We start from the raw sequence: 22,670 nt of genomic DNA, 5'->3' as shown, positions 1-22,670 counted from the left end.
ATGCAGTCTCCTTGGGTGGCTTGGGAAACAACTGCGCAGTTCTTCGGCTTATTGCGCGCTGATGCGCTTAGGTAATACTTCCGAAACGGGTCGCGGCTGACAGTAGCGGTTTGGGCGGATGTTCTCACGATGGCCGACCACATTGTGCGGTTCTCAGGGGTTGTGGATGAGTTCGGTTCCGTCAAGTAATTCAGAACTGTTTGCGTTCTACATATTCTTGCAGATAAGTGGATGACTTCCCGTAAGGATTATTTGTAAATATCGTTGCAAATAACGCTGAAAATCATCGGAGATATGTTAAGCGAGTGATACCTGGCAACAAATACCAGAATCTGAACATCAGGACATGTTCTAAATTCTTGAATTTAGAAAGGCCTAGCGACCCCTTTCTAAACTGTTTTTGCTGCAATATTTCGTTAAGCGAGGTGAGTCCACATGGTTTCCAGCCCAGATATGGAAGTTTGTCCGCGCTTACGCCCTTGGCGAGCTACCACACGTGTGATAAATCCGAGCACTCCATGCAAATTTCCAGCATTGCGGGAGGCATCTGCAAATAATTCGACAATTTCCCAATTTCCAATTTACATCAAAACTTTTATTTGAAAGGAGATTATTTGCACATCCTTACGGGAAGTCATCCAGTACCGTCGAGATCTTACGCACATATTCTGAAGTGGCGTCCTTGGCACCAGGTGTTGAGTCGGGTGCACTTGTGAACAGAACAGCACTTGACAAGATTATCATGAAAGGATCTCTACATTCCGAATCTATTACGTCCATGTCTTGTGGAATAAAAAGGCAGACCAAACACCGGATTCCTCCCCAATATTCATTCTCATCGTCATGGCTCGCCGATTGCACGTTCGGCCTCCTTTCCGTGCTGACCATGTTGGGTCTCTCCTACGACCTCAAGCACTCTATGATCTGCTACAGGAAGGGAAATGTTCCATCAATGATCTCGAGGTGGCTCAAAACGAAGCGGTGAAGGAAGTCGTTTCCCTTCAACAAGAAGTCGGGATAAAGACGATCACAGACGGGGAGATGCGAAGGTGCGTCGTCCCAGAGACAGATGCGGTGTCTTCCTGAAACGCTACCGAAAGAGCGCAGTTCTTTGAAGGACTGTTCGACCTGTTGGAAGGAATGGAATTCCAGCCCGAACGTATGTTATACACTGCCCGAAAAGACCGTTCTGACAACACCCGTGGATAGGGCCCATCACTGAGTTCAAGGTTTGTTTTGGATCGTTGCCAAATCAAGGCTGATCTCAAACCTGCATTAGAAATATATTTCCTTCATTGGGTTCCTGCTCGCGTCTGGCGTTCCGCACTTTCCCTCTGTCTATTGCAATGTGAGCGTGACCCATCGGGGCCGTACATAATCTAATCTTTGTCTTTCCAAAAAGGGAAAGATCAGAAGGACCAAACCGTTCTATGTTGACCACTTCAAGTTTCTCAAGAACCTGGTGTCTCCAGAAGTAAGCACTAGTACTACGCCTCCCCATCGACAGTGTGTGAAATAATATTTTCATCCTAGAATGTCAAGAATATCAAAGTCAACATGTGTGCTCCAACTTGGTTCCATCAGCGCCACGGGAGCGACCAAACGTATGATCTAAATGTCTATAAGAACGATGGTTCACACTATCTTTTTCGCTACTCGGGTCGGAGTGTTGATTTCCTATACAGATGAATACTTCGACGACTTAGCTTGCGCGTATCGCGAAGAGATCAGGGAACTTTATGATCTAGGATGTCGTATGTTGTTTCCTGTCATCCTGGCGCACCCAGACTTTACCCGTCTCATAAGGCCATATCCAAATCGATGACCCAACCTTTATAATCTTCTGCGACAATCGCACTGTTAATGGGATGGAAGAAGCTGGCGTCGATTCTCGGGCATTGTTGAACACGTACATCCGTGCCATCAACCTCTGTACTCGAGACAGACCCGAAGACATGACCATTAGCCTCCACATCTGTAGAGGAAATTATAGGGTAGGTCCCTTTGTGTGTGTTCATCGCTTAGATCTCATGCTTGCTTGCTTATCTAGGGGCAACATTTCTTTGAAGGTACATACGATGCGATCGCGGATCAGGTATTCCATAAATTAGATGTCGATGCCTTCTACGTGCGTCTTTTTTCTGGGGACTTTGAGCTTGACAACCCAATCCAACTTGGACACAGCTGGAGTATGACGATGAACGTAGTGGAACCTTCGCCCCCCTCAAACATATCCCAAGGAACAAGGCGGTTGTCTTGGGTCTCGTAACCACCAAGCGTGATGAGGTAAGAGGTGTCCCCAAAACTTCATTGGTGTAGTAATTGACCATGCTCAGCTGGAGACCGTCGAAGGATTAAAAGCAAGAGTCCATGAAGCTGCCACAGCGATGTCACAAAGCGGAGTCCGCTCAAAGGAGGAGGCTCTGGATCAGTAATTAGCAACTTCGACCACGGTAGTATATCAGAGAACTCATGCGACCCGCTAGGTTGTGCATCAGTCCGCAGTGTGGATTCGCGTCGGTCTGGCAAGGCAATCCTATTCCGCAGGAGGCAAGTGGCGATGACATTCCTCTGACGAGCTCATCCAATACTTTTCTAGACCCAGAAACAAAAGTTGTCTCTCCTGGTCGAGGCGGCCAAACAGATTTGGCCGGAGTAACATGTGGATCAGAGATGCTTTGAACAATCTATTTTGGAAATCTATCTATCTGTACATACAGTATCCTGCGCAATTTACGTAATGTGACCGTATCCTTGCCAGCCATCAATGCGGGAAGGAGAGACCGAAATCAACATCTCCAGTCAAACCCTTTTCGTTCTTTTTCCACAAGTTTCCACTTTCGTTCATTCTTATGCTGCTTCTGACAATCACGATCCTTCTCGGTAACCTATTCACCATCACCAATGCTTTTAGCTTCACCCATGGCCTGCCCACTCAGTGCGATAGCCTCAATATCTCTTGGACCGGTGAGCTCGACGGTTTTGCTATATGGGTTCTGCTTCATCTCTTCTTCCAGGAGGAACAGCGCCTTTCTACCTCCTTTTGACGCCCGTAAGTGATATAGATATATCCACCATTCCAACCAGAACTGAACGCAAACCGAATGTGATAGGTTTATGGCACACCGCGAAATATATCCATTACTGAATCAACCTTCAGCAATGGAAACGGCTCATTTTCTCTTCAACTGCCCTTTCCTCAAGATCACAAGTTTCTCATCACAATGTCAGACGTTACGGGGTTTGCGTCAGGAGGTAACACGGAGGTGTTGACAGTCGGACCTTCCAATGGAGGAAGTTGTAACACTACAGATCCTGGTGCGACCTCTCGTTATTGAAACTGTTGCCACAATTTACCATTGTGATTTTCTAGGCGTTGGTTTTACTTATGAGCTCAATAGTGCTCTCCAGCAGTGCAGGTGCTTCTGGATCATACGAATGTGAAGACTTCTAGCTGATATTCCCATGCACCGCAGAACGTTCACATTCAGTGGTTATCCCCAGGCGGTCCAACCAGTGACGATGATGGTGAATTTGTCTACACTCGTGTTTGAGGACAATTACTCACCACCTGCGTAGGGCATTGTACCAGGAGGGACCTCTTTCGTGTTCCAACCACCGACGAACTCAGATAGCTATGATTGGGTTACCAATGTGTACAACGGTACCTCCATGATCTTTCTGATGGTCGATTCGAAAGGTCGTCAAGGCGGGAGTTCTGACATAAGGACTGTCAGTGCATCCGACGATGTGTCCTGCATCAATTCGAATTCGCCATCGTCTACCATGATCGGAAGTCCCACTTCGACCGGCACCGGCACTTCTCCCACTTCTACCCCCAGCGACAGTAAATCATCGACTCCCATAGCAGCTATAGCCGGCACCGTGATCGGAGGATTAATTTTTTTAGCAGTGGCGATTACCTTGGGACTTTTCTTCTTGAAAAGGAGGAAGGATAGCCGACTACATAATCGGTGGGACGACGGGACAGACTTCAGGCGCCATTCTGAAAGGATTCGCACTGATATCGACCCTGCTGGACCGTTGTATACCCCCACCCCCTACACCTCCAACCCCTTTTTTTCCCCTTCCGAAGTCGAGGTCAACAACCATATACATGGTAGCTCGCGTTCATACGATGCATTACCTCATTCAGCGACGGATATCAATCCATTTACCGCTCAAAATGTGGCCCCCTCCATCAGTGCGGCACAGAAAAAAGCTTCAATGGCTGGTTCAACCTCTTATAAACCCTCGCGTTTCATCGTGCATACCGATGCCGAGGACGTTCCCCCACAACAAGAAGAAGAAGAAACGGTGGAGTTACCTCCTGTCTACTCAGAACGAAAATCCAAACCATAGGTGCGCAAGGAACCGGACCAGATAGTACCAGACTGACACCAGCCTAGTGTTTTTATCCCTGGACTTTGAGCTGCCTTTTGTACATCTTTGCTTTCTGTAGTATGTTTATTATCTTCATATCTTTAAGTAATTTGTTCCACCAGGTGGCCTTCACGAACTCGTTCCCCCCCCCCCCCCGATTTTCGCTGCGCTTCGCTCTAACCGGGAGTGTACTTTGACTGTAAGTACACCTACCTAATTCCTACTACTCGAAGATAAACCTCCAAGGTTCATCATTATCCACCAAGTACTCAGTGGCTTCAATGGCCTTCCGCCGACCATTACCTTTAGGGCGGATTCCAAGACCTTACCTTGTCCTGTTGCTTCGAGTCGTAATTTGTTCACTCACACCACCTACCTTCGGGTGTCGCTGCTGCTTGGGGTATCCAAGAGATGTGCTATTTCTGGTGAAATTGCTCTTCGGAGGTTCATGCGAAGAGCACCAATACCTGGACCAGGACTACGGACCTAGTACTTTTCCCATCTATGTCGAGTCGATGGTTCCCATCGAGTACTGTTCGATTCTCGTTCTGCGGTTCTGTAAAATATAATAATAGATAAGATTGGTACTGAGCAAATAATACAAGGGTTCCAGAGGAATCTAATAGGCGAGTACATAGTAAAAGGCTGCAGAGGCGATTACAAGAGAGCTGGAAACAAGATTAGGCCTGCGATGGGGGTTGTACGCTGGAACCTGCTGGAGCAGGTTGTTCACTCAATTGCTGCTTCGCGAAGGCGTCGATGAGAGCCTCCTGATCCTTGCGTCTTCTATGTCTCCTTCGTCTGTCATCCTTAATGACGCGTTCAATTTTCCGGCGACTTCTCATCGCGGTGCGGGGGTCGGCTAACACGTTTTTACATTTGTAGCAAGCCAGTTCGATGCTTGCGAGAAGACGAAGAGTTTCGGAGTTGTTCAACGCCTTGAAAGGCGCGTCAGTCCAGCCCACAGAAAGACCAAGTTCGACTCACGTTGAATGACCAAGACACAACCCCACTGTCCTCAACACAGCCGATCACCACGAAATTACCTCTTTTTTCCGCCTGAAGATCGGAACCCTTATCGGAGGAAAATTTCAGCGTTACTTAGGGGGGAGCAGAGGCGCATATATACCTCTCCGAATTGTGTTATTAGTTTGTTCGTGTTCAAAGTGCGGACGACTGGGAGATGGTGTAAGAAAGGAGGGGTTAAGTCACGGTCAGTAAGGTATAGCTTCGACGCACCGACGCGGGATGAATGTCCATGAACTTCCTGGCTGACGAGACCTCGCCCCATGTATACCCAGGAATCTCTTTCAGGCCTTCTAATGTGAACTTTCACTTGAATGTCGCGGAAATTTTCGCGGGTTGCGGGAAGAGGGGCTGCAGGTGTGGTGTTAGACTCTGTACCATTCGAACTTAGTTCTCACAACGCACGTTGGACATTACTGGCATCTGAAGGTGGGTTCTGGGTAGCCTGTGGCTGCGGTTGTGGTGTTGCAGTCATTTGAACGTCGTCCATGTCCATGTGTGTATCCTCCATGTTGTAATCTTGAAATTATGAATAAGAGAAAGTACATGAGACAGAAAAATTTACCGTCCCCGTTCTGGATAGTAAGCGGAGTGGTAAGTATTGAAGGTATATGATGAACGTCAGTGGATGAAGGAGGTTCAGCGGCGCGAAAAGCTTCGATGACTGTCAGCGTCAGTGTGACAATCCCAAGAATAATGTCACGTGTCTGATCCACGCCAAAACGTTGGCACACGACGCGTTGTAAGTAGCTCTCCAGACCTGTGGGTTTCAAACAAATGTTCTGTCAACGGTAATGAGAAAGATAACAACTACAGCAATTATCTAAAATCAAAGTGGTATCCCAGAACTACTACATATCTGCCTGTGACGCGCCTCAGCAACAGCAGTATCAGCTCCGGACTCTCGTCCTACTCAATGTTTAGACTACCGTGATTCAGGTGGTTGATATACTCCGGCCACGAGGCAGAGATTTCGAGGTGTGAGTTGAACATTAATTATGGGCGTCCGTTTGGTGGGGAACGTGGCGAGTAAATCAGTCCTAGCGAAAATTTAAAGATCCAGTACAAGAGAGGTAAATCAAAGCTTACGAGTCCAAGTTTCCAGTAGATATGTTGTCGCTAATAGAATCGGAATAACTGGTGCCGTTCTCACGAAGTTTGTTGTTACCCCCGACCCCTTTGACGTCCCAGCATCGCACAGTCCAGTCGGCACCTCCACTTACCAACAGTGAGGATTCGGCGCTGAATGTGAGGCTGTAAATAGAGGCAGTATGCCCAGTCATCTTTTTGATTCGTTTTCCCGATCCCAAATCCCACAAATTGATGGCAAGGTCTTCACCTAATCGAAAAAAATCTGACATTCGGTTTGAGCTCAGAACAGGAGTGGGACATTCCCTACCTGCACTGGCTAACATCCTCCCATCTGGGCTTATTGCTATTGAAGAGATAGGCCCTTGATGCCCGATAAAAACACGTAAACAAGATCCACGTTGCACATCCCATAGACGAGCAGTCCAATCGCTCGAGCCGGTGGCCAGATACAGCGAGTTTGGATGAAATTGCACGCACTAAAGAGTCCCGGTGGGTACCTGGACACAATCTGGACCCACAAAGTAATGCACTCACGTCGACATCACCAAGATGACCTGCGTAAATCCTCAGACACGCTGTTCGATCTGTCGACCAAAGTCTAGCCGTGCGATCTCGACTTGCAGTGGCAAAATAGATCCCCATGGGACTCCATTTCACATCCCACACAGGATTCTCGTGTCCACGGAAGGCGATGAGATCCGTCATGGTGTCCATTGACCACAACCGCGTTGTACCATCGGCTGACGCCGAGAGAAGATATTTTGGCGGTGCAGCGGAGCCACTAACAGGATCAAAAGCGACAGAATAGACCGGACCACTGTGACCGATAAGTTTTCTAGTTGAACTCCCTTTTTTCTCTTTCACCTTGCGAAGAGATGCAGCTACCAACCCAGATAGTAAGCACAAGGCTGGGCGATGCTATCAGATGCTCACAATCACGGATTGAACTCGCCGAAAAATCACTCCTCATACCTCGAAGCTTTTCCCCCTTGAGACTCCATACACGCACATAACTCTCAGAAAAGCCAGCTGCCATAAGTGATGTATCAGTGGAGAAGGTGCAGCAGGGAGCTCTGAGAAACAACAAAGTTCAATATTTAGCTCGGAAAAAGGGATAAATAGGGAAAACTACCCTTCCGCAACATCGTGGAGTGTGTATGCGCATATACTCGGCAAAGCACGCGCTCGAGCAGTGTTCGCTTGGGGTGAGTTGAGATCCACGGAATGAAGGGCGGAGGGTTCGAGCTTTATTCTTCTTCGAGCGTCTCGCACCGCATTCACCTCTCTTTCAACGTCGATTGTTTTGAAATTCGGGGGTTTGGGAAGAAGATCGGTCTCTGCGGGAGCGGTCATTCCGGGCAGTGGTTGAGGTCTCGTGAATGCCATGTCGTACTGAGCGGGATCTCGCTCGACCATGGCTTGCTCCCGCAGTATGCGTTCAGTCTCAGTCCGTAGTTCCTCGTTCATGGGAGGGGGGCCGAGCTTTAAGTCGCCTTTGGATAGATTGAATGCTTGTGGGTTGTTCAATTTGGAGGCGGTCCCATTTGTGTGAGGGATGAGTGATGATAGAAGGCCAGTGGATTCTTCCCAAGCGGTTGGTAAAACAGATGATGGATTGGAGGCAGTGACTGAATTTTCAGCTATGAACAAAGCTGTCGGAATAGTACATTGAAAATATAATTACCGTCGAAACGGAGGCGATTGTTCACCACCCTCATCACCGCCAATCGACCCTTCTTCCCTTTCTCACCGGAAAAGCCAAGTCCAACACCTAGGCCTTCACCTCCCATACCTTCCGTGAGCCAGCCAACGAGTAAACTGAAGCCAGAACGGCTCATTCGGATAACATATTTCTCGTCGCGAAACCGCTGAGCTAATTCATCGGTTTGAACATGTGAAGGTAAGAGCAAAGTAGAGAGATGATGCAAAGTTGCCGAATGTGCAGCTGCGAGCGGTGGTGAGAAAAGGGAGAAGAAGTTGAGGGCTATGGTGATGAGTGTCAGTTAGGGCGGGAGAGCTCGAACCAATGTCACTTGCCTGCATCTTTATGTCCATTCTGAATCAAGTCAAGATAAAAATGGCAAAATATAGGAAACAAAATGGGTCGAAATTCGGGCTGGATCGTGCTGAAGTGAGTCGGAGGGCATGTCGATGGAGCGAAGACTTACTCGATACATATCTAGCGAGCCTTCCACCCATGCCTCTAGTTCCCGATAACCTTCTTGCTTATCCGTATGATCGTTCGAGAGAATATCTTCAGACCCAACAGATGCTATACTTGATATGAGATTCTGTATATTCGAAGGGTTTCCCATAGCTGTTAATTCTTGAAGCACAGTGCCAGAATCCTTCAACGCATTTTCTCCTGGACGAGACGAAGTTTGAGCAAATACTGCTAAGGTTTCGACGAGTTCTTGTGAGCTGATTGTCTCTGGTTGTTTTCCTTTGTCTTCTGAGGAGCCATCTTCAATGGCTTGGAGAAGTGCCTTTTCAGCAGATGAGTAACCGCGGGCATGAAGATATTCAAGGACTGCGCGTTCTGTTTCCGAAGCCGTTTGTGGTGCATCTTGTGTAGCTGGGGTATGTGCACTGGGAGAACTTGAGGATGCAGGAGGTGTGTTTGCGGACATGATTGTTAGAGTGCAGTTTCGATCATGTGACCAAACGCGTCAAAGAACCTCTTCCTTTGAACCACGAACTTCATCTTCCATTGACCATGGCATCTAAGCAGGCTAATCGTCAGGCTATTACACTCAAAGGCTCTACCGTTTTGGTCACAGAATTTTTCAAGTATGCTGTTAACACGTAGCATCAGCTTTTCTCCTGTGACATGGTTTTGCACTTAAAACGATACGCTCAGGATTCTCTTTCAACGTGAAGTATATCCCTCAGACGATTTTCATATGGTCAAAAAATACGGTCAAACCGTGCTAGTTACGCAGGATCTCGCATTAGAGAATTATCTGGACAAGTAAGTCCCTCACATGCTACTCATGAGTATTGTTGATGCCTTGTCACATATAGAATCCTGAAACAGGTTCAGAGTAAGTAAGCTAGCTTGATGCGATGCTATCAGTACTCAAGTCCGGACACATATGATTAGAGTGGCTCCTTACAGGCTCAGTGACGCAGCTCGTTCTGGCCATTATATCAAAAGAAACAAGAACAGCTCTTGAACGATGGGTTTTCGACATCAAGTTGGTTGAACCGCCCGAAGGTCCAAGTCTAAATGCACCGTGTGTATTCCCTTGTCGCGTTTAGTGATGGATACTAAAAGCCCGCGAAGGCCGCCCCAAAAGCCCGAATCCGAAATACAATCCGAGATTCGGGCAATTTTGAAGCAAATCATATCTATGGTGACATATCTGCCAGTGATCTCGGAGCCCACTGTATTCAATATATTGGCCTACACGTCGGACTCTGCGGACGTTCCCGCTGGAGAATGGGTCGACACCGATCCTCTGGCAATCGAAGCAAGCAAGAGTCAGCAGGTGAAGATGAGGAGCTTCAGCACTGACATACACAGGATTGAAGCAATGGTTGCCTATCGATATGAGGAATAGGAGGAATAGGAACGTCGGAGACAGCGGGGTGTGGCAGCAACATATGTACATGGTAACTTCGATAATAGTATTCGAATCCGAATCCAAGGAACTGGTTACTGGATCAAACTGATGTGTGATGTTGATGGACTGGTTCGCGTCACCATGGTCACACACTTGCCTGTTGTGACCCCATAAAGGCTAGGTCTGCTCCCTGCATCTTGTTTCTCTTTCTTGACCACCGTCTGGCTACGCCCTTTTAATATTTTCATCAATCATCGCTGTGCCCTTTGGTTGACCCAAACACAGTCCTTCGCTCCTTCGTAGACATCCTTCAATCATGGCGGAAAGCTGGTTTCGCAGGGAATTTCTCACAGGGAGGCGGCTTGCCTTCAATGTCATTTTCTATGGATTGCACTTTTTCTTCTTCGGATATGGATGGTACAGTCAGGTGCGTCCGACTCTTTATGCACCGCCCATTTTTCGATCCCTCATTCTGACATAGGCCATAAACACCAAACTTGCTGCTCTTAATGGTTTGACGTTCTCAGTCTGGACCTCTCGTGGGGCCGGATTGGTTCTTGCATTCGACGGTGGCCTAATTCTTATCCCCATGCTGCGAAATATCATCCGCATTCTGAGACCAAAGCTCACTTGGCTGTTTCCCGCCGACGAGAACATCTGGTTCCATCGCCAGGTGGCTTACTCAATGGCTTTCTGGGCCATGGTGCACACCACCGCCCACTATGTCAATTTCATCAATGTCGAGCGCACTCGTGAGTGGCACTTCTTTACTTTTTCAGCTGGATATCTTACAGTTGTCCGCAGAGGTTCGAAAACAAATAGCCCTTGAAATTCACTATACTCAGCCTGGAGGAATAACTGGCCATTTCATGCTTCTGATTATGGTCTTGATGTACGCCACCGCCCATCACAAGATTCGCAACCAGTGTTTCGAAGCATTTTGGTATACCCACCACCTGGCATTCTTCTTTATGATTGGGCTATATACCCATGCGACTGGATGCTTTGTCCGTGATTCCGTTGATCCTGCGTACAGTCCGATCTTCCCTTTCTACACTACCGACCACTGTCTTGGATACTTGAGTTGGAGGTTCATTATCTGGCCCGGTATCATATACTTCGGAGAGCGTATCTACCGCGAATACCGCGCGAGGAGGTCGACTCGTCTCTCAAAGGTACTAGTTCATCCCAGTGGTAAGTCAACAAAAGTTCATGCCATTCAGCCTTGTTCTCACATGACAAAGGTGCCATGGAGCTCCGTATCGTCAAGCCCAGCTTCAAGTACGTTGCCGGTCAATGGCTCTTCGTGCAGATCCCGGAACTTTCTCGTTGGCAATGGCATCCGGTAAGCACACAGTCGAGCATTTACCCGCGGCCTTTCTTGAACCACGCCCTATAGTTCACAATCACCTCTGCTCCGGAAGATCCCTATGTGTCTATTCACATCCGTCAAGTGGGTGATTGGACCCGTGCCCTCGGTGATCGTCTTGGAGTTGGCCCCTCTGTTGTCGCGAATATGACACAGGCAGCTCTGAAAGGAACTGAGAAGGACGACAAGTTCTTGAAGGGTGACTTTGTAGAACTTGACTCCAGTACTGGCATATCACTACCCCATGTCAGGATCGACGGTCCCTATGGTGCACCGGCTGAGGACGTTTTCAATTGTGAAGTCGCTGTCCTGATCGGCGCGGGTATTGGTGGGTTGTCGGTTGTCTGGTCTTAATTTACCCCTAACGCTTCCTCGTAGGTGTCACTCCATTTGCCTCGATTCTGAAACATATCTGGTACCGCCAAAAGAAAAGGAACATAGGTTCACTGCGCCGTGTCGAATTTTTCTGGGTTTGTCGTGACGCCCCTTCTTTTGGATGGTTCCAATCCCTTCTTGCAGAAGTGGAAGCCGCTCAAGCCGATCGTAAGTCCTCTAGCCAAATTTTCCCGGAAGCCCGCCTGAAATACATCTTGAAGCGAATTTCCTCCGAATCAATATCTACCTGACACAAAAGATCGGAGAAGATATGCTTTGGAACATTGCCGTCAATGATGCTGGCGCTGAATATGACCCGCTCACCTTGTTGCGTACTCGTACCATGTTCGGTCGTCCCGACTGGATGAAAATTTATTCACAAATGGGTATGGCCATTGACTGTGGACAGTACATTCCTGGCAGCAAGTCCCAGCTCAAGACTAAAGTCGGAGTTAGTGATATACTTTTTTGGTTTCGACTTGACTGATGAATCTGGTCACAGACTTACTTTTGTGGACCGAGTCCCCTCGCCAAGGCCATCAAGGAAGCAACGGTGAAGAATACTTCGGCCACTGTGAACTTTACTTTTGCGAAGGTAAACGCCACCTCATGCAACGCGAATGTTACATTGACAGTTTTCCTTTTCCAGGAACATTTCTGATCTTACGGCACGTGGTTATAGAGACGATCGTCTGTATGTAGTGTGTGATGTCATAGCCGGTGGTTTAATGTCAACTGAGTTGCGACGCCGCTCACTTTGTGTTCGCCTATCCTTGGTAGTTCTACGGTCTGTGGTAATGTGAATCACATATTTATTTCTAAACTGGAACAGCAACCAATTATGTTGGAAGCTGTTGGATGCTCCCTTCCCACAACTTCGTTCCTCTGCGACGTAATCGATCTGGGTCGCGTCGCGACCTGTTCACCTGTTCCTCCGCCACCTTCCGAATTGACTTTTTACCTCGCCTGATGCGACTATGAAGCAACGCAGCTGAGTCGTCAACCGTCTCCTGAATGATTGGCTCGTCGATATCGTAGTCAGGGAAAAATTCCTGGAGGTTGTTGAATATTTCCTCCGTCATAGGCCGTTCCGGTCCTGTATCTTCTACAAGTCGGCTGCGTCTCTCCGTTCGACGTATGTTGATAGGTGGTTTCTTCCAAAACGAGGCGCCATCATTTGTCTCGTCGTCACTGTCAAAGACCGGATGCATAGACGACATTGACTTGACACTGCGTATAGTGTGACCATGAAGTCCTGGATGATCTGACGGAGAGGCATGATTTATACGTATGGCAGATCTGTGCGGGGGTAAAGGAGGTGGAGTATACACGTAGGGTTTGCCTGACGATCCACCTTCAGGATCGGGGTTTGCGACATGCAACGACCTCCTTCCACGCTTTGACCTCTTTGTACTAGAATCTGAGACACTTGATCTTGGCAGGGATAGCAGTTCGATCGGAGTTTCTTGCGGACTGGTGTTCACCGGTGTACCAGGTGGTGTGATGTATACAATGGGTGGCCCATCATTCGAGGGTGGAAGGAGATTCGAGTGCTCGTTATTCGGTATTCTTATCGTAGGCGAGGGGCGTTGACTGGAAGTTAATCCGCGATGAGTGGTTCTTGTAGGTCGGACAGTTCGTAGGGAGTGAGACGACGAGGTGTTTTGGCCTTTATGATGTGGGCGCAGGTCAAATGAATGAAAAGCCCAGTCAGATCGCATAACAAGGTATGGATGCAGTAATAGTTCGGTTGCGGATGGCCTTTTCGTTGGTTCACTGATTTCGAGGGGTGTTATTATGATGCAATTGGTCCGTTTTTTATGGCACTTACGCAATGAAACATTTTCTCCACATTTCCAACGCGTCTCGACTGAGTTCTATGCCAGGAGGTAATGGTGGATGAAGTTTCTGTCGAGAAACCTACAAACTTGGATATAGCAATAGAAGCTGGTCAAGGAATACGATGAGATTACCTTCAAGAGAACCGGAAAGAGAGCTTCGCCATCCCATGGCCTCTTTCCCGACCACATCTCCAGAATGACACACCCAATACTCCAGATATCGATTTTTGAATCATAACCGCCTTCTCTGGGTTCCAAGACTTCGGGGGCCATCCAAAACACAGTTCCCCTCATTTCGGTAAAGGCACGCCCTTCAGCGTCGTCTGCTTGTTTGGATATTCCGAAATCCGATATTTTGCAAATACCAGAGGTTTCTACCAAGATGTTGTCAGCTTTCAGATCCTGCACTGCCCTTAGTTTCGTATTTCATCCGAACGCACTTGTAAACTCACCCGATGGATAATGCCCTTGCCATGTAAATACCCTAAACCCGAAAGAATTTGCTTTGTGAAATACTTCGTCAAATCTTGCTCAAAGGGACCGTAACGGCTCAGCCAACTTCCTATGGTCCCTCCGGATACGTATTCCATGAATCTGTGAATAGTAGAACAGTCAATACTCAGCAAGAGAATCAGGTCCTGAAACCCACATGCTTAAGCAATTACTGGTCTCTTCGAATCCCAAGAACCGTACTATATGAGGATGATCTAGAAGTTTAAGCGTATTTTTCTCCAGTCGTAGTGCTTCAGCAACCTCCCGCAGACGACGTCGGCCCTGAAGACCTGAAGGGCTTCTCGCTATTTCGACCTGCTTTACAGCGATGATTTCTCCCGTTGTCACATTCAGAGCCAGGTAAACACGACCATAACTCCCTTCACCTATGAGTTCTCCCAGAGCCCATTGGAAAGTTGCTGTTTCGATGTAAGAAAACCATGTACTGTATATCTACAGATGATTCCACTTACGCTTTGTTGAAGGACGTCGTGAAAGACGACTCGGGAAATGTCTTTCTTCATCCCTTTGCGATGGGGTGAGTGTCTGGGAAGGGTCTACCGGAAGACGGTCATGGGTCACTGTGCGGCGATCGGAGTTGGTATGACGGTTTCGCGAGCGGAAGAGTGACAATGACGGAAACCGGGAGGTGAGCGAATTTGTGGAAGATGAAACAGAAGGAGGTCGAACTGCCCAAGTTTTCGAGTCTGAATCCATATGCATGTCACTTCTCTCCGCGAGGGAAAACTGGGAATTTCGAATACGACACTCAGCATCAGCGTTTAAAAGATGTCAACGTTACTGCCGCGGGTACTCTGCCATCGTTGGACGGTTGATTCTTTAACAGCACTTTCATCCCAAACTCAGTTCCGTGATGGCGTGAGGTTCCTGATGATTGGAGAATACGTGGTAACCGTAGTATAGTATGTATTAAGTACAAGAGGTTGGGCTATATAATGATTCCAAAGAACATAGTTAATGTCGATGATACTGTGAACCTAGTCGTCGATAGCTATGGGGTTATTCGGGCCACCTGGTGTCGAAATCGTGTAAAGTCTCCGTATCGGTGCCGGTGTTGCGGGTAAAGCGTGCGAGACGGTATTTAGAAGTTGGGAAGAGGATTTTGTCCTAGCCTTTGATGATTTCCATATGTTCGGTCAGCTATCGAAGGAAGAGGATCATGAAACGTGATTTACACACTTTGGATGCACAAAAATCCTGGGCACAAATCTCAACAATCTCAGCGGAGCCTTCAGGCTCACTTTCTGCTGTGAGGTCGATGACCCGAGGCGGTAACTTCGAAACGGGGGTCTGAACGGGCTTCGGAATTCTCCCCACTGCCAGTGAAGGTGGAAGTACACTTAAATGCGTTCGTCTTTTGCGGTCTACGTGCAACAAAAGTGAGCCGGGAATGGCTCGATTTAGTCCAGAACCTACTGCGCAAGGGGGAGATAATGTTCGGAGTGGGTGGGCGTCGAAGCCTAGAAAGTATGTGATTGGACTTGTGGCGTGTTTTGGACCTGGTCTGGGGTTTTTCCATGGAGCTGAATGAATGTAAGATCATCATGTGTTTCTAAGGCTTTCCGCGGAGACCCCACCGACAAACTTTGGCGGCACACCGAATCAGCGGGAAGAACTGTTCTTGCCACTGTTGTAATGCCTCTGGACCGCCTTCTTTGTAGTAGGCACCTATGATCGATTCAAAAGCGTCGCCAGCCGGTTTCATTGGCCCTTCCATGTCGAAGTGGCCAAGGCGAGCCATGATGTGAGCAAACGTCGCATTTGCGGTCAAGGCGCTCCGCGCTTGCTATTAGGGGAACTGAACAAGATGTTCAAACTCGTCGCAGAAACCACATACCGAGTAATAGTGAGCTGTCCCCTCGCTTAGGAACCTGTACAAGCGTTGCGCAACGAAAGAAGTCATAAGGGCGTCCCCGAGGAATTCAAGTCTGTCGCGCTCAAGGCTGTCGCGTAACATCTTGTTCCATGAGTCGTCTGATAGTTTCGGAAGCTGGAGGTGGAAATGTGGATTTTTAATGAGCTCTACGATGTTCCGTTGTATGTGTTTATAGCCTAGGTCAGGCATGAAGGGAGGCTGAATGAAGTGGTACTTACCTAATCGTTACGTTCGACGCGTTCAACAACGTCGAGGAGAAGGCCACTACTCATGGCTACAACTGCTGCTCATACACCTTCCACTCGTTCACAGACGGAAAAGCCTGCCCCTATTGATATAGCCGTCTTACAAAGTGCTAGCACAGTTCTTCAAGAGCAATTCACGAAAGATGCTCAGATTATTCCAGACCTTGGAGATACTTTGACTGGTCGTGCGTTCTGAAACTGCTTTCAGGTTGTCCTAATAATCATTCCTGTCACTCAGAGGCTTCGTCTTCCTACACTATCTCCCCCGACGACACTCGCGTGCCATTTCAGAAGAGGAAGCTCGTTGGTATCCCGGAAGGTCTTTTCCAGTACTATAGCAGTGCGTTCAAAGTTTCTTGGCTCTTGCTACCATACTGAGTCGTGTTAGGCACGAGTGTCAACTCACATATGGGATTAATACCCGAGATCGAACGAGCTTGGGTATCTATCGACCACAAGTTGTTTTTATGGGACTACAATGAAGGGTGCGTCACGCCATGTCTTCGTTGATTTTGACAATTCTCAAATCCCGTATACCTCCAGTCAAGAAATAAGTTCCTTCGTTGATCAACCATACGTAATCACGCACGTCTCCGTCGTGAAACCGAAAAAGGGACTTTTCATCGAGGAAATATCCCACTTACTCGTCATTTGCACGCCAATGTCGGTACTTCTCATTGCGCTTTCTCTATCCCCTGCGTCTGGTTCAGGTTCAGGAGTTCGTTCCCGAAAAGAAGTCAAACTGTACGCCACAGACCTCACCATATCCACCGAAGTGGAAATGACTTCTGTTATTGGTACACCGGAAGGTCGTATCTTTATGTGTGGTGTCCAAGGCGGAAATCTCTACGAGCTGCACTATCAGGAAAACGAGTCGTGGTTTGGGAAGCGTATACAACTCATTAATCATTCCATTGGCGGAATGTCGAGTCTGTTGCCCAGATTTGCCGGTTCAAGTGTTGAAGGTGTGTAATGCGTTCTTCACCGTTACCGTATAGTATTCATATTTCTTTAGACCGAATAATCTCTGTTGTTTCCGATCACGCAAGGCACTGCTTTTATACACTGACGGAGAAGAATGTCATTTCGATTTACAAGCCCACAAGTGATAAATCGGTGCAGCATGTTCAAACTCTGTCCAACCTCTATAAGGCCGTGCAGGACAAATGTCCGGGAGCACCGGCAATCAATCCTCAGACTTTCCAAATCATTTCTCTTCACCCTATCAGCCCGTCGGAATCTCGCAATGGAGTACAACTTCTTGCGCTGACGGCCAATGGAGTTCGACTATATTTTTCGCCCTCGACGTTCTCCAGTTACTCGTATAGTACTGCCTCGAACCAAGGACCAGGCACTCGCTCGCTGCAGCTGGTGCACGTCCGGCTACCTCCCTCCAATTTGATTCACCCAGACGAGCAAGAAAAGCCGTACCGTCCGTCGGTCAATGCATACGGCGCTCCTCAGAATCATCCCCCACACCAATCTCGTCCGTTCGTTGTCTCTGAGGTCGATAGCTCTTGTTACATCGGAGGGTTGACGATAGCTGCCCAACATGGAGACACCGAAACGTCCGATTACCTACTGTGTATGTCGCCAGATCTGACACGTATAGGCTCTTTAGACCAACTCAATCTTACACAATCTCAACCGCCGCAACCTACATATCCCCAATACGGAAGTCATGGGTCTACTGGTCGACCGCAACTGACGGAATACGCGACGCTTCTTTCAATACCCGGCAGAACGTGGGCTATGGCTGCAGTTCCTCATACCCCGGCTCCAAATGGGCAGCCTCCGGATTTCCCGAATCCTGTGGTCACAAACGAGCTCGCGACTCAATTTGTAGAGCCAGCCCAGCAATTCATGGTATTGACCAACGTGGGCCTTACCTTTCTTGTGAAGAGAAGGGCTGTGGATTATCTCAGAGCAGTGATAGAGGAGCTGCAGTCGGAGGGTAACATACAACCCATAATAGAATTCCGGGACAGGTGAGTGCACGATATTGAATTCGTTTGTTCACTGTTAAATGGTGTGTAGTTTCGGTCGCAATCAGACCTGTGCCATGTTGCTTGGTATCGCGTGCGGAAACATATTCTTCGATGCTGATGCCTCACCTGGCATTAACACAATCGGTCAGGATATCGCTTCCGTCGCCAAGCAAGCTTTTTACGACTTCGGTGAGAGGCCTATATGGTCGGAAAGAACGGTTTATGGAAAGAGTAAGCTTGTCTTTCTACAGTTCTATGCTTCGTGCGGTCTCAAAAGCATACTCCTCTACAGGTGAAAACCAGGGCACTGCCATCTACAGCGGAAGACGAGAAGGCTTAGCGTTATATTTTGCTAGACTGGTTCGTCCAATCTACAAATCTAAGATAACATCCCACGGGTAATTATAATCCAGATGAGTGATAAGTCTACTAAAGGTGATGTTTCAGGCCTTTAGGTGCTCCGCAAGCAGCCATATCGGACACTACGCTCCTCGCCGTTCAGAAAAATCTTGTTTCCCTCAAAGATCTGTTAGATCGAAATCCTCATCTCTTCCATTCGACTCCTGGAGACAGCGCGTCGTCACGTCCTCCAACCATTGAACAAGACGCTTGGAAGGTATTTGAATGTGTTTGTGTGGTAGCGTACGAAATCACTTAAAAGCTCTCAGGCGGAACAAACCTCGGTGTCTGCGTTGTCGTCGTTGTTGACGAGATTCATTGAGGGCCTTTCTTTTGTCTTACTCCTGTATGACTACCACTTTGGCGAACTCATCTCAAAGTGAGTTAACTCGATTCCCGCATTCAGTCACTCCAATGTCCCAATCACTAGGTGTGACAACGAGACCCAGAAGATTGTCACTTCCCTGACGTTTGAAGAGCTCGTTACAACCCACAATGGATTAAATGCCTCTAGAGCGTTGGTGAATGTGATTATTGATCAACAAATTGGTCAGCAAATCAGTGTTCGTTTTCGTCTCCACCGTACCGGTTTGCCCAAAGTTCACCGGTGTCTTTCTAGGTGGACACCATCAGTGAGGTGCTGCAAAATAGATGTGGATCTTTTTGTAGCACCGACGATGTCATGCTTTACAAGGTGATTGAGCCTCCTCCGATCGGAACTAGAATTAACAGGAGGATCAGGCGAAAGAAAATATACGCAAAGCGGCGGAAACATCTAACCCCTCGGAGAGACAGAAATGGTTTGCAGAATCTCTTCAGTGGGTTCTTCCTCCTCCTCCCCAACTCGAAGATGCTGAATGTCGTAAAATCAGGTTGTACACGAAGGGAGCTCGTATTCTAGATTTAGAGAAGCTGAGAGAAATAACTGGGGATTTCCAGCTGCTGAAATTTGCTCAAGGTTAGTGACGCTATCCCAATGATCGCCAGCTTCCTGAATGGATTTGTCCCAGGTGCTGTTGAGTTGCCCCTCATTTGCGCGAAAGTCTTTGATCAGGACGGCGTCGGCTTTGACTATTGGCAATCTGGATCTACAATGGACGACCAGCGTCGCGCCGCCTTCGAACGAAGATTACACTGTTATGAACTCGTTCTAGATTCGCTTGCTGTTTTCGAACAGACCGACAGTTCACCTGAGTTGGAAGCTGTCAAGGCACAAGCATATAATTTATCTTTTGCCAGTGATGATCCGATGTTCCATTCAACGTTATACGAATGGTTGATCGGAAGACAATTGGCAGATGATCTGCTAGAGGTCCGTTTGTCTCGTCCCCCGTGAGACTGCACCCTGAATGTCATGAACGACTCTTCTTCTCAGATTCGTCCGCCTTTCCTAGAATCCCACCTCCAGAAAGACCCTATAACGGTTGAAAACTATCAACTTCTTTGGAAGTTCTATGTCAAGGATGGGCGACCTTTGGAAGCGGCGAGGATTCTCAGTATCCTGGCCGAATCTGACACGTGCGTTGTTTTGAGATGTATCTCGCAGGCTACTTTTATTTACTTCTTTTCCACCAGATTCAACCTAGACTTGAGTGCGCGGCTGGAGTACCTCACTCTCGCAGTTGGAAATGCCAAGTCACATCCAATATCCGCTGGAGGCAGAATCGAAAGTGCCATCGCTTTCCTGACTGATCTAGAAGAAAAACTCGAAGTTGCCCAAGTACAACTCGAAACCTATCATACACTTCTCCCCCATGCAGGTGATGCTCCTGCAGTCGGTGAACGAATCCAGCGGCTATCCCAAAAGTTGCTCACCATGTCCGAGGTGAGTTGTCTCGCTACAGTTTTTTTTGCAACTTTTGATTTGAGTCTTGCTGCAGTTGTATCAAGAATATGCTATTCCGTTTGACATACCTCGACTCAAACTACTCTGTCTACACGTTTCTGAGCACCGTGATGAAACCACACTTCGGCAAATATGGAATCAAATATTTGACTCAAGTGCGTGGTATCTCCCCTATATTAAGCGAGTGGAATCTTGACCACCTTCAATCCAGTAATTGAAGTCTCTTCCGACCCTTTTGCGCAAGCAGACAAGGCGGTGTCGACAATCGTTCCTCTAGGGCAGAGATTTTACCCTTCTGAGTTTGCATTCCCTCTCGGTGGGTTTTTGTTTGTTTTACAAAATTGAGAAAAAAAAATAAAGTTGACACTGTTCACGGATAGGCCTCGTTTCTGACCTCCTGATACGGTTTGCACTAGAACGAAAAGAAAGCCTTCCGAACGGTTGGGGACCGAGGATTCTAAAGCAATGCAATGTGCCTTTCGTGGAAATATGGCGTATCTTCCATGATGTCTACGATTCTCATGTGAGTTCTCTTCCGTGTGGTCGTTTGACAGTCCACCCCTCACGGTTCATGAACAGCTACCACCGTTTAACTCGCAAGCGAACGTTCAAACACTTTCATCTGACATCGCCACACTGTTATCGGATTGGATGGAGGAGGCGAAGAGACCGAGCTCTTCTGCCAGTCGGGATATACCCGTCACTCAATTAGATGCCGCTGTTGAGCAGTACTTGGCAGAGTCGAATAGTGCTGAAACGAAGGCTAGTTATGAAAACGTCAAAAGGCAACTGAGGAGAAATTGGTAGTCAGCCTTATTATATATAGATATATATATATTACAACCAGTCTATAAAAAATTACGCGCTGACTTCGAGTACAGAATCTTCAAACTTCAGGAGTGCCCTGGTGGTCCAGGACTGGATTACTTGATAAAGACGGTAGAATGCTCTGGGTAAGGTTTGTGAGGGAATGTGTCAGGAATAGAAAAAGAACAAACCTTGCGGCGCCCACGACGAGAAGAAGGACGAGGATGATTGCTGTTACATCCCGTGTGTCATTGTTTCGTCTTCGATTCCCTCTGTACCGGGCGAGCCAATGAACGGGTCCGATGAAAGGGAGAGTGAGGAGCATCTGGATGAGGGAAACGCTGCCGACAAGAGGTAAACCGATGACGAAACGAATGAAAAAACGTCGAAGGGAGCCACCACCACCACCACCACCACCACTGTCGACGTCGACAGGAGGAGGCACCCGAGCCCCTCGATCCGGCGACGAAAACAAACCAACACCGAGAGCTTCATCTTCATCCTGCAGTATACGAAGAGCAGCCCTGACCAGATCGTGTATCACCTCGAGAGGAGAAACATAGAAGAATGAGCCTGTCGAGAGGTAGAAGGTCGTGCTTGTCGGTTCTTGGAAAAACGAGAGCAAATATGTGGTGAGGAAGGAAGAGAGAAAGGTGATCAGGACGAAAAAGATGGTAGATATGCCTCCTACAATGACTAGATAACGGTCAAGTTAATCAAAAGTTCATTAAAAAAGAGGAGAGAGCAAGTTGGGTACCGGGGTTGGTTGCGATCCCCACGACGCGGGTTCGAGAGAAACGATATCGATAGTGACATTGTGGGCAAGAGAAGAAAGCGGTGCCGCTGGCCGTGTTTCTCCATCTCTGTAGGCACTTTACATGAACGTACTAGGGCTAAAATGAGAGGGAATGACCATGTAGAAAAAAGCGATTTGGCCACGTACGCTAATTGACCCTTTGCATAGGCAGGGCCGAATGAGACGACCCAGTTCTGATTCAGCTTCAACCCCGTCAAGGCATATCCGACACTGTTTCTCGTCTCCTTGATTCATTTCATCCTCTTGTTCCATGACTGTTAGGGAAAGTAATGAATATGCCACGTGTGCGTGAACAAAGCGCGGTTTCTCACAAGTTCAATGATGGGAACAAAATTACCCAAAATGGACAGGGTTATGGCATCGCAGGTTTATGCGCCGGTGTAACAAGGTAATTGCAAGTCGTTTCACCCTTGGGACCGCAAAGTCTCTGGCCGGAGGTCTTGTCCCCGCGGAAAGTAGTAGGGACCCGATATACCATTATTAGAGTAACGTATTATACAGCTGATACGTATTAGATGAAGTCTACA

General features: G+C 47.9%; 10 protein-coding genes across 11 annotated transcripts; 5 read left to right on the top strand and 5 right to left on the bottom strand.

The window, feature by feature from the left end:
• Window positions 1–843: 843 nt before the first annotated feature.
• E1B28_001013 (uncharacterized protein) lies at window positions 844–2,659 on the top strand (the record flags this gene model as incomplete). The annotated part of the gene is made up of 13 exons (XM_043146907.1): window positions 844–1,049; window positions 1,101–1,159; window positions 1,210–1,229; window positions 1,280–1,348; window positions 1,403–1,474; window positions 1,534–1,633; window positions 1,686–1,754; window positions 1,807–1,994; window positions 2,051–2,128; window positions 2,185–2,286; window positions 2,337–2,431; window positions 2,487–2,550; window positions 2,600–2,659. 13 exons carry the CDS (start codon window positions 844–846, stop codon window positions 2,657–2,659), a joined length of 1,182 nt encoding a protein of 393 aa, XP_043015612.1.
• Window positions 2,660–2,852: 193 nt separating this feature from the next.
• E1B28_001012 (uncharacterized protein) lies at window positions 2,853–4,362 on the top strand (the record flags this gene model as incomplete). The annotated part of the gene is made up of 6 exons (XM_043146906.1): window positions 2,853–2,967; window positions 3,018–3,052; window positions 3,114–3,318; window positions 3,374–3,419; window positions 3,477–3,528; window positions 3,580–4,362. The coding sequence occupies 6 exons, from the start codon at window positions 2,853–2,855 to the stop codon at window positions 4,360–4,362; spliced, it is 1,236 nt and encodes a 411-aa protein (XP_043015611.1).
• Window positions 4,363–4,959: 597 nt separating this feature from the next.
• E1B28_001011 (uncharacterized protein) lies at window positions 4,960–6,101 on the bottom strand. Its single transcript, XM_043146905.1, has 6 exons — window positions 5,975–6,101; window positions 5,815–5,928; window positions 5,623–5,760; window positions 5,513–5,559; window positions 5,371–5,457; window positions 4,960–5,321 (listed from the first exon to the last, which is right to left on the bottom strand). The coding sequence occupies exons 2-6, from the start codon at window positions 5,918–5,920 to the stop codon at window positions 5,064–5,066; spliced, it is 636 nt and encodes a 211-aa protein (XP_043015610.1). The 5' UTR covers window positions 5,921–5,928; window positions 5,975–6,101; the 3' UTR covers window positions 4,960–5,063.
• A 70-nt stretch (window positions 6,102–6,171) lies between these two features.
• E1B28_001010 (uncharacterized protein) lies at window positions 6,172–9,149 on the bottom strand. 2 transcript variants are annotated; one of them, XM_043146903.1, is made up of 9 exons: window positions 8,670–9,149; window positions 8,539–8,617; window positions 8,186–8,485; window positions 7,634–8,129; window positions 7,435–7,574; window positions 7,036–7,382; window positions 6,809–6,977; window positions 6,499–6,748; window positions 6,172–6,449 (listed from the first exon to the last, which is right to left on the bottom strand). In XM_043146903.1, the coding sequence occupies exons 1-9, from the start codon at window positions 9,129–9,131 to the stop codon at window positions 6,335–6,337; spliced, it is 2,358 nt and encodes a 785-aa protein (XP_043015608.1). In that variant the 5' UTR covers window positions 9,132–9,149; the 3' UTR covers window positions 6,172–6,334. The 2 variants fall into 2 exon arrangements, with proteins under 2 accessions (XP_043015608.1, XP_043015609.1); XM_043146904.1 differs by lacking the exons at window positions 8,539–8,617; window positions 8,670–9,149 and having other exon boundaries at window positions 8,186–8,514.
• Window positions 9,150–9,159: 10 nt separating this feature from the next.
• Window positions 9,160–10,166, top strand: E1B28_001009 (uncharacterized protein). The gene is made up of 5 exons (XM_043146902.1): window positions 9,160–9,306; window positions 9,362–9,472; window positions 9,526–9,545; window positions 9,605–9,737; window positions 9,788–10,166. The coding sequence occupies exons 1-5, from the start codon at window positions 9,218–9,220 to the stop codon at window positions 10,062–10,064; spliced, it is 630 nt and encodes a 209-aa protein (XP_043015607.1). The 5' UTR covers window positions 9,160–9,217; the 3' UTR covers window positions 10,065–10,166.
• Window positions 10,167–10,275: 109 nt separating this feature from the next.
• E1B28_001008 (uncharacterized protein) lies at window positions 10,276–12,615 on the top strand. Its single transcript, XM_043146901.1, has 9 exons — window positions 10,276–10,494; window positions 10,549–10,819; window positions 10,872–11,261; window positions 11,312–11,412; window positions 11,467–11,764; window positions 11,815–11,979; window positions 12,033–12,262; window positions 12,314–12,406; window positions 12,461–12,615. The coding sequence occupies exons 1-9, from the start codon at window positions 10,384–10,386 to the stop codon at window positions 12,470–12,472; spliced, it is 1,671 nt and encodes a 556-aa protein (XP_043015606.1). The 5' UTR covers window positions 10,276–10,383; the 3' UTR covers window positions 12,473–12,615.
• A 35-nt stretch (window positions 12,616–12,650) lies between these two features.
• E1B28_001007 (uncharacterized protein) lies at window positions 12,651–14,867 on the bottom strand (the record flags this gene model as incomplete). Its single annotated transcript, XM_043146900.1, has 6 exons — window positions 12,651–13,587; window positions 13,643–13,731; window positions 13,785–14,054; window positions 14,105–14,246; window positions 14,302–14,563; window positions 14,618–14,867. The coding sequence occupies 6 exons, from the start codon at window positions 14,865–14,867 to the stop codon at window positions 12,651–12,653; spliced, it is 1,950 nt and encodes a 649-aa protein (XP_043015605.1).
• Window positions 14,315–21,368, top strand: E1B28_001005 (uncharacterized protein). The gene is made up of 21 exons (XM_043146898.1): window positions 14,315–14,573; window positions 14,630–16,471; window positions 16,525–16,626; window positions 16,675–16,771; window positions 16,830–17,251; window positions 17,302–18,274; window positions 18,324–18,505; window positions 18,567–18,672; window positions 18,722–18,890; window positions 18,943–19,052; window positions 19,104–19,236; window positions 19,293–19,367; window positions 19,415–19,491; window positions 19,546–19,631; window positions 19,684–19,985; window positions 20,049–20,191; window positions 20,249–20,498; window positions 20,554–20,674; window positions 20,731–20,835; window positions 20,900–21,042; window positions 21,099–21,368. The coding sequence occupies exons 2-21, from the start codon at window positions 16,312–16,314 to the stop codon at window positions 21,324–21,326; spliced, it is 3,984 nt and encodes a 1,327-aa protein (XP_043015603.1). The 5' UTR covers window positions 14,315–14,573; window positions 14,630–16,311; the 3' UTR covers window positions 21,327–21,368.
• Window positions 15,143–16,230, bottom strand: E1B28_001006 (uncharacterized protein; the record flags this gene model as incomplete). The annotated part of the gene is made up of 5 exons (XM_043146899.1): window positions 15,143–15,277; window positions 15,345–15,529; window positions 15,582–15,688; window positions 15,743–15,951; window positions 16,003–16,230. 5 exons carry the CDS (start codon window positions 16,228–16,230, stop codon window positions 15,143–15,145), a joined length of 864 nt encoding a protein of 287 aa, XP_043015604.1.
• On the bottom strand, window positions 21,369–22,432 carry E1B28_001004 (uncharacterized protein). The gene is made up of 4 exons (XM_043146897.1): window positions 22,270–22,432; window positions 22,084–22,213; window positions 21,518–22,022; window positions 21,369–21,468 (listed from the first exon to the last, which is right to left on the bottom strand). Exons 1-4 carry the CDS (start codon window positions 22,393–22,395, stop codon window positions 21,378–21,380), a joined length of 852 nt encoding a protein of 283 aa, XP_043015602.1. The 5' UTR covers window positions 22,396–22,432; the 3' UTR covers window positions 21,369–21,377.
• Between the last annotated feature and the right edge of the window lie 238 nt (window positions 22,433–22,670).

The sequence above is a fragment of the Marasmius oreades genome, chromosome 1 (genome assembly GCF_018924745.1).
Source record: "Marasmius oreades isolate 03SP1 chromosome 1, whole genome shotgun sequence".
Lineage (NCBI taxonomy): Eukaryota > Fungi > Basidiomycota > Agaricomycetes > Agaricales > Marasmiaceae > Marasmius > Marasmius oreades.
The sequence above is the reverse complement of the archived record's forward strand: the minus strand, read 5'-3'. Positions and strand labels throughout refer to the sequence as shown.

What these genes read in the sequence shown, in the direction of transcription:
- E1B28_001005 (XM_043146898.1), top strand. Translation starts at nt 16,312, where the DNA reads ATGGCTACAACTGCTGCTCATACACCTTCCACTCGTTCACAGACGGAA. An exon ending in TTGAACAAGACGCTTGGAAG is followed by an intron (nt 18,891 to 18,942) that starts GTATTTGAATGT and finishes AAAAGCTCTCAG; the next exon opens with GCGGAACAAACCTCGGTGTC. An exon ending in TGGCAGATGATCTGCTAGAG is followed by an intron (nt 19,986 to 20,048) that starts GTCCGTTTGTCT and finishes TCTTCTTCTCAG; the next exon opens with ATTCGTCCGCCTTTCCTAGA.
- E1B28_001008 (XM_043146901.1), top strand. Translation starts at nt 10,384, where the DNA reads ATGGCGGAAAGCTGGTTTCGCAGGGAATTTCTCACAGGGAGGCGGCTT. An exon ending in CTCGTTGGCAATGGCATCCG is followed by an intron (nt 11,413 to 11,466) that starts GTAAGCACACAG and finishes CACGCCCTATAG; the next exon opens with TTCACAATCACCTCTGCTCC. An exon ending in GGAAGCCGCTCAAGCCGATC is followed by an intron (nt 11,980 to 12,032) that starts GTAAGTCCTCTA and finishes TACATCTTGAAG; the next exon opens with CGAATTTCCTCCGAATCAAT.
- E1B28_001011 (XM_043146905.1), bottom strand. Translation starts at nt 5,920, where the DNA reads ATGGAGGATACACACATGGACATGGACGACGTTCAAATGACTGCAACA. An exon ending in AGATGCCAGTAATGTCCAAC is followed by an intron (nt 5,761 to 5,814) that starts GTGCGTTGTGAG and finishes CCACACCTGCAG; the next exon opens with CCCCTCTTCCCGCAACCCGC. An exon ending in TAATAACACAATTCGGAGAG is followed by an intron (nt 5,458 to 5,512) that starts GTATATATGCGC and finishes TCCTCCGATAAG; the next exon opens with GGTTCCGATCTTCAGGCGGA.
- E1B28_001010 (XM_043146903.1), bottom strand. Translation starts at nt 9,131, where the DNA reads ATGTCCGCAAACACACCTCCTGCATCCTCAAGTTCTCCCAGTGCACAT. An exon ending in CAATCGCCTCCGTTTCGACG is followed by an intron (nt 8,130 to 8,185) that starts GTAATTATATTT and finishes CTGAAAATTCAG; the next exon opens with TCACTGCCTCCAATCCATCA. An exon ending in GTCATCTTGGTGATGTCGAC is followed by an intron (nt 6,978 to 7,035) that starts GTGAGTGCATTA and finishes GGGACTCTTTAG; the next exon opens with TGCGTGCAATTTCATCCAAA.
- E1B28_001004 (XM_043146897.1), bottom strand. Translation starts at nt 22,395, where the DNA reads ATGGAACAAGAGGATGAAATGAATCAAGGAGACGAGAAACAGTGTCGG. An exon ending in GGGGATCGCAACCAACCCCG is followed by an intron (nt 22,023 to 22,083) that starts GTACCCAACTTG and finishes ACCGTTATCTAG; the next exon opens with TCATTGTAGGAGGCATATCT. An exon ending in CTCGTCGTGGGCGCCGCAAG is followed by an intron (nt 21,469 to 21,517) that starts GTTTGTTCTTTT and finishes AACCTTACCCAG; the next exon opens with AGCATTCTACCGTCTTTATC.
- E1B28_001009 (XM_043146902.1), top strand. Translation starts at nt 9,218, where the DNA reads ATGGCATCTAAGCAGGCTAATCGTCAGGCTATTACACTCAAAGGCTCT. An exon ending in TTAGAGAATTATCTGGACAA is followed by an intron (nt 9,473 to 9,525) that starts GTAAGTCCCTCA and finishes TGTCACATATAG; the next exon opens with AATCCTGAAACAGGTTCAGA. An exon ending in GGTCCAAGTCTAAATGCACC is followed by an intron (nt 9,738 to 9,787) that starts GTGTGTATTCCC and finishes AAGCCCGCGAAG; the next exon opens with GCCGCCCCAAAAGCCCGAAT.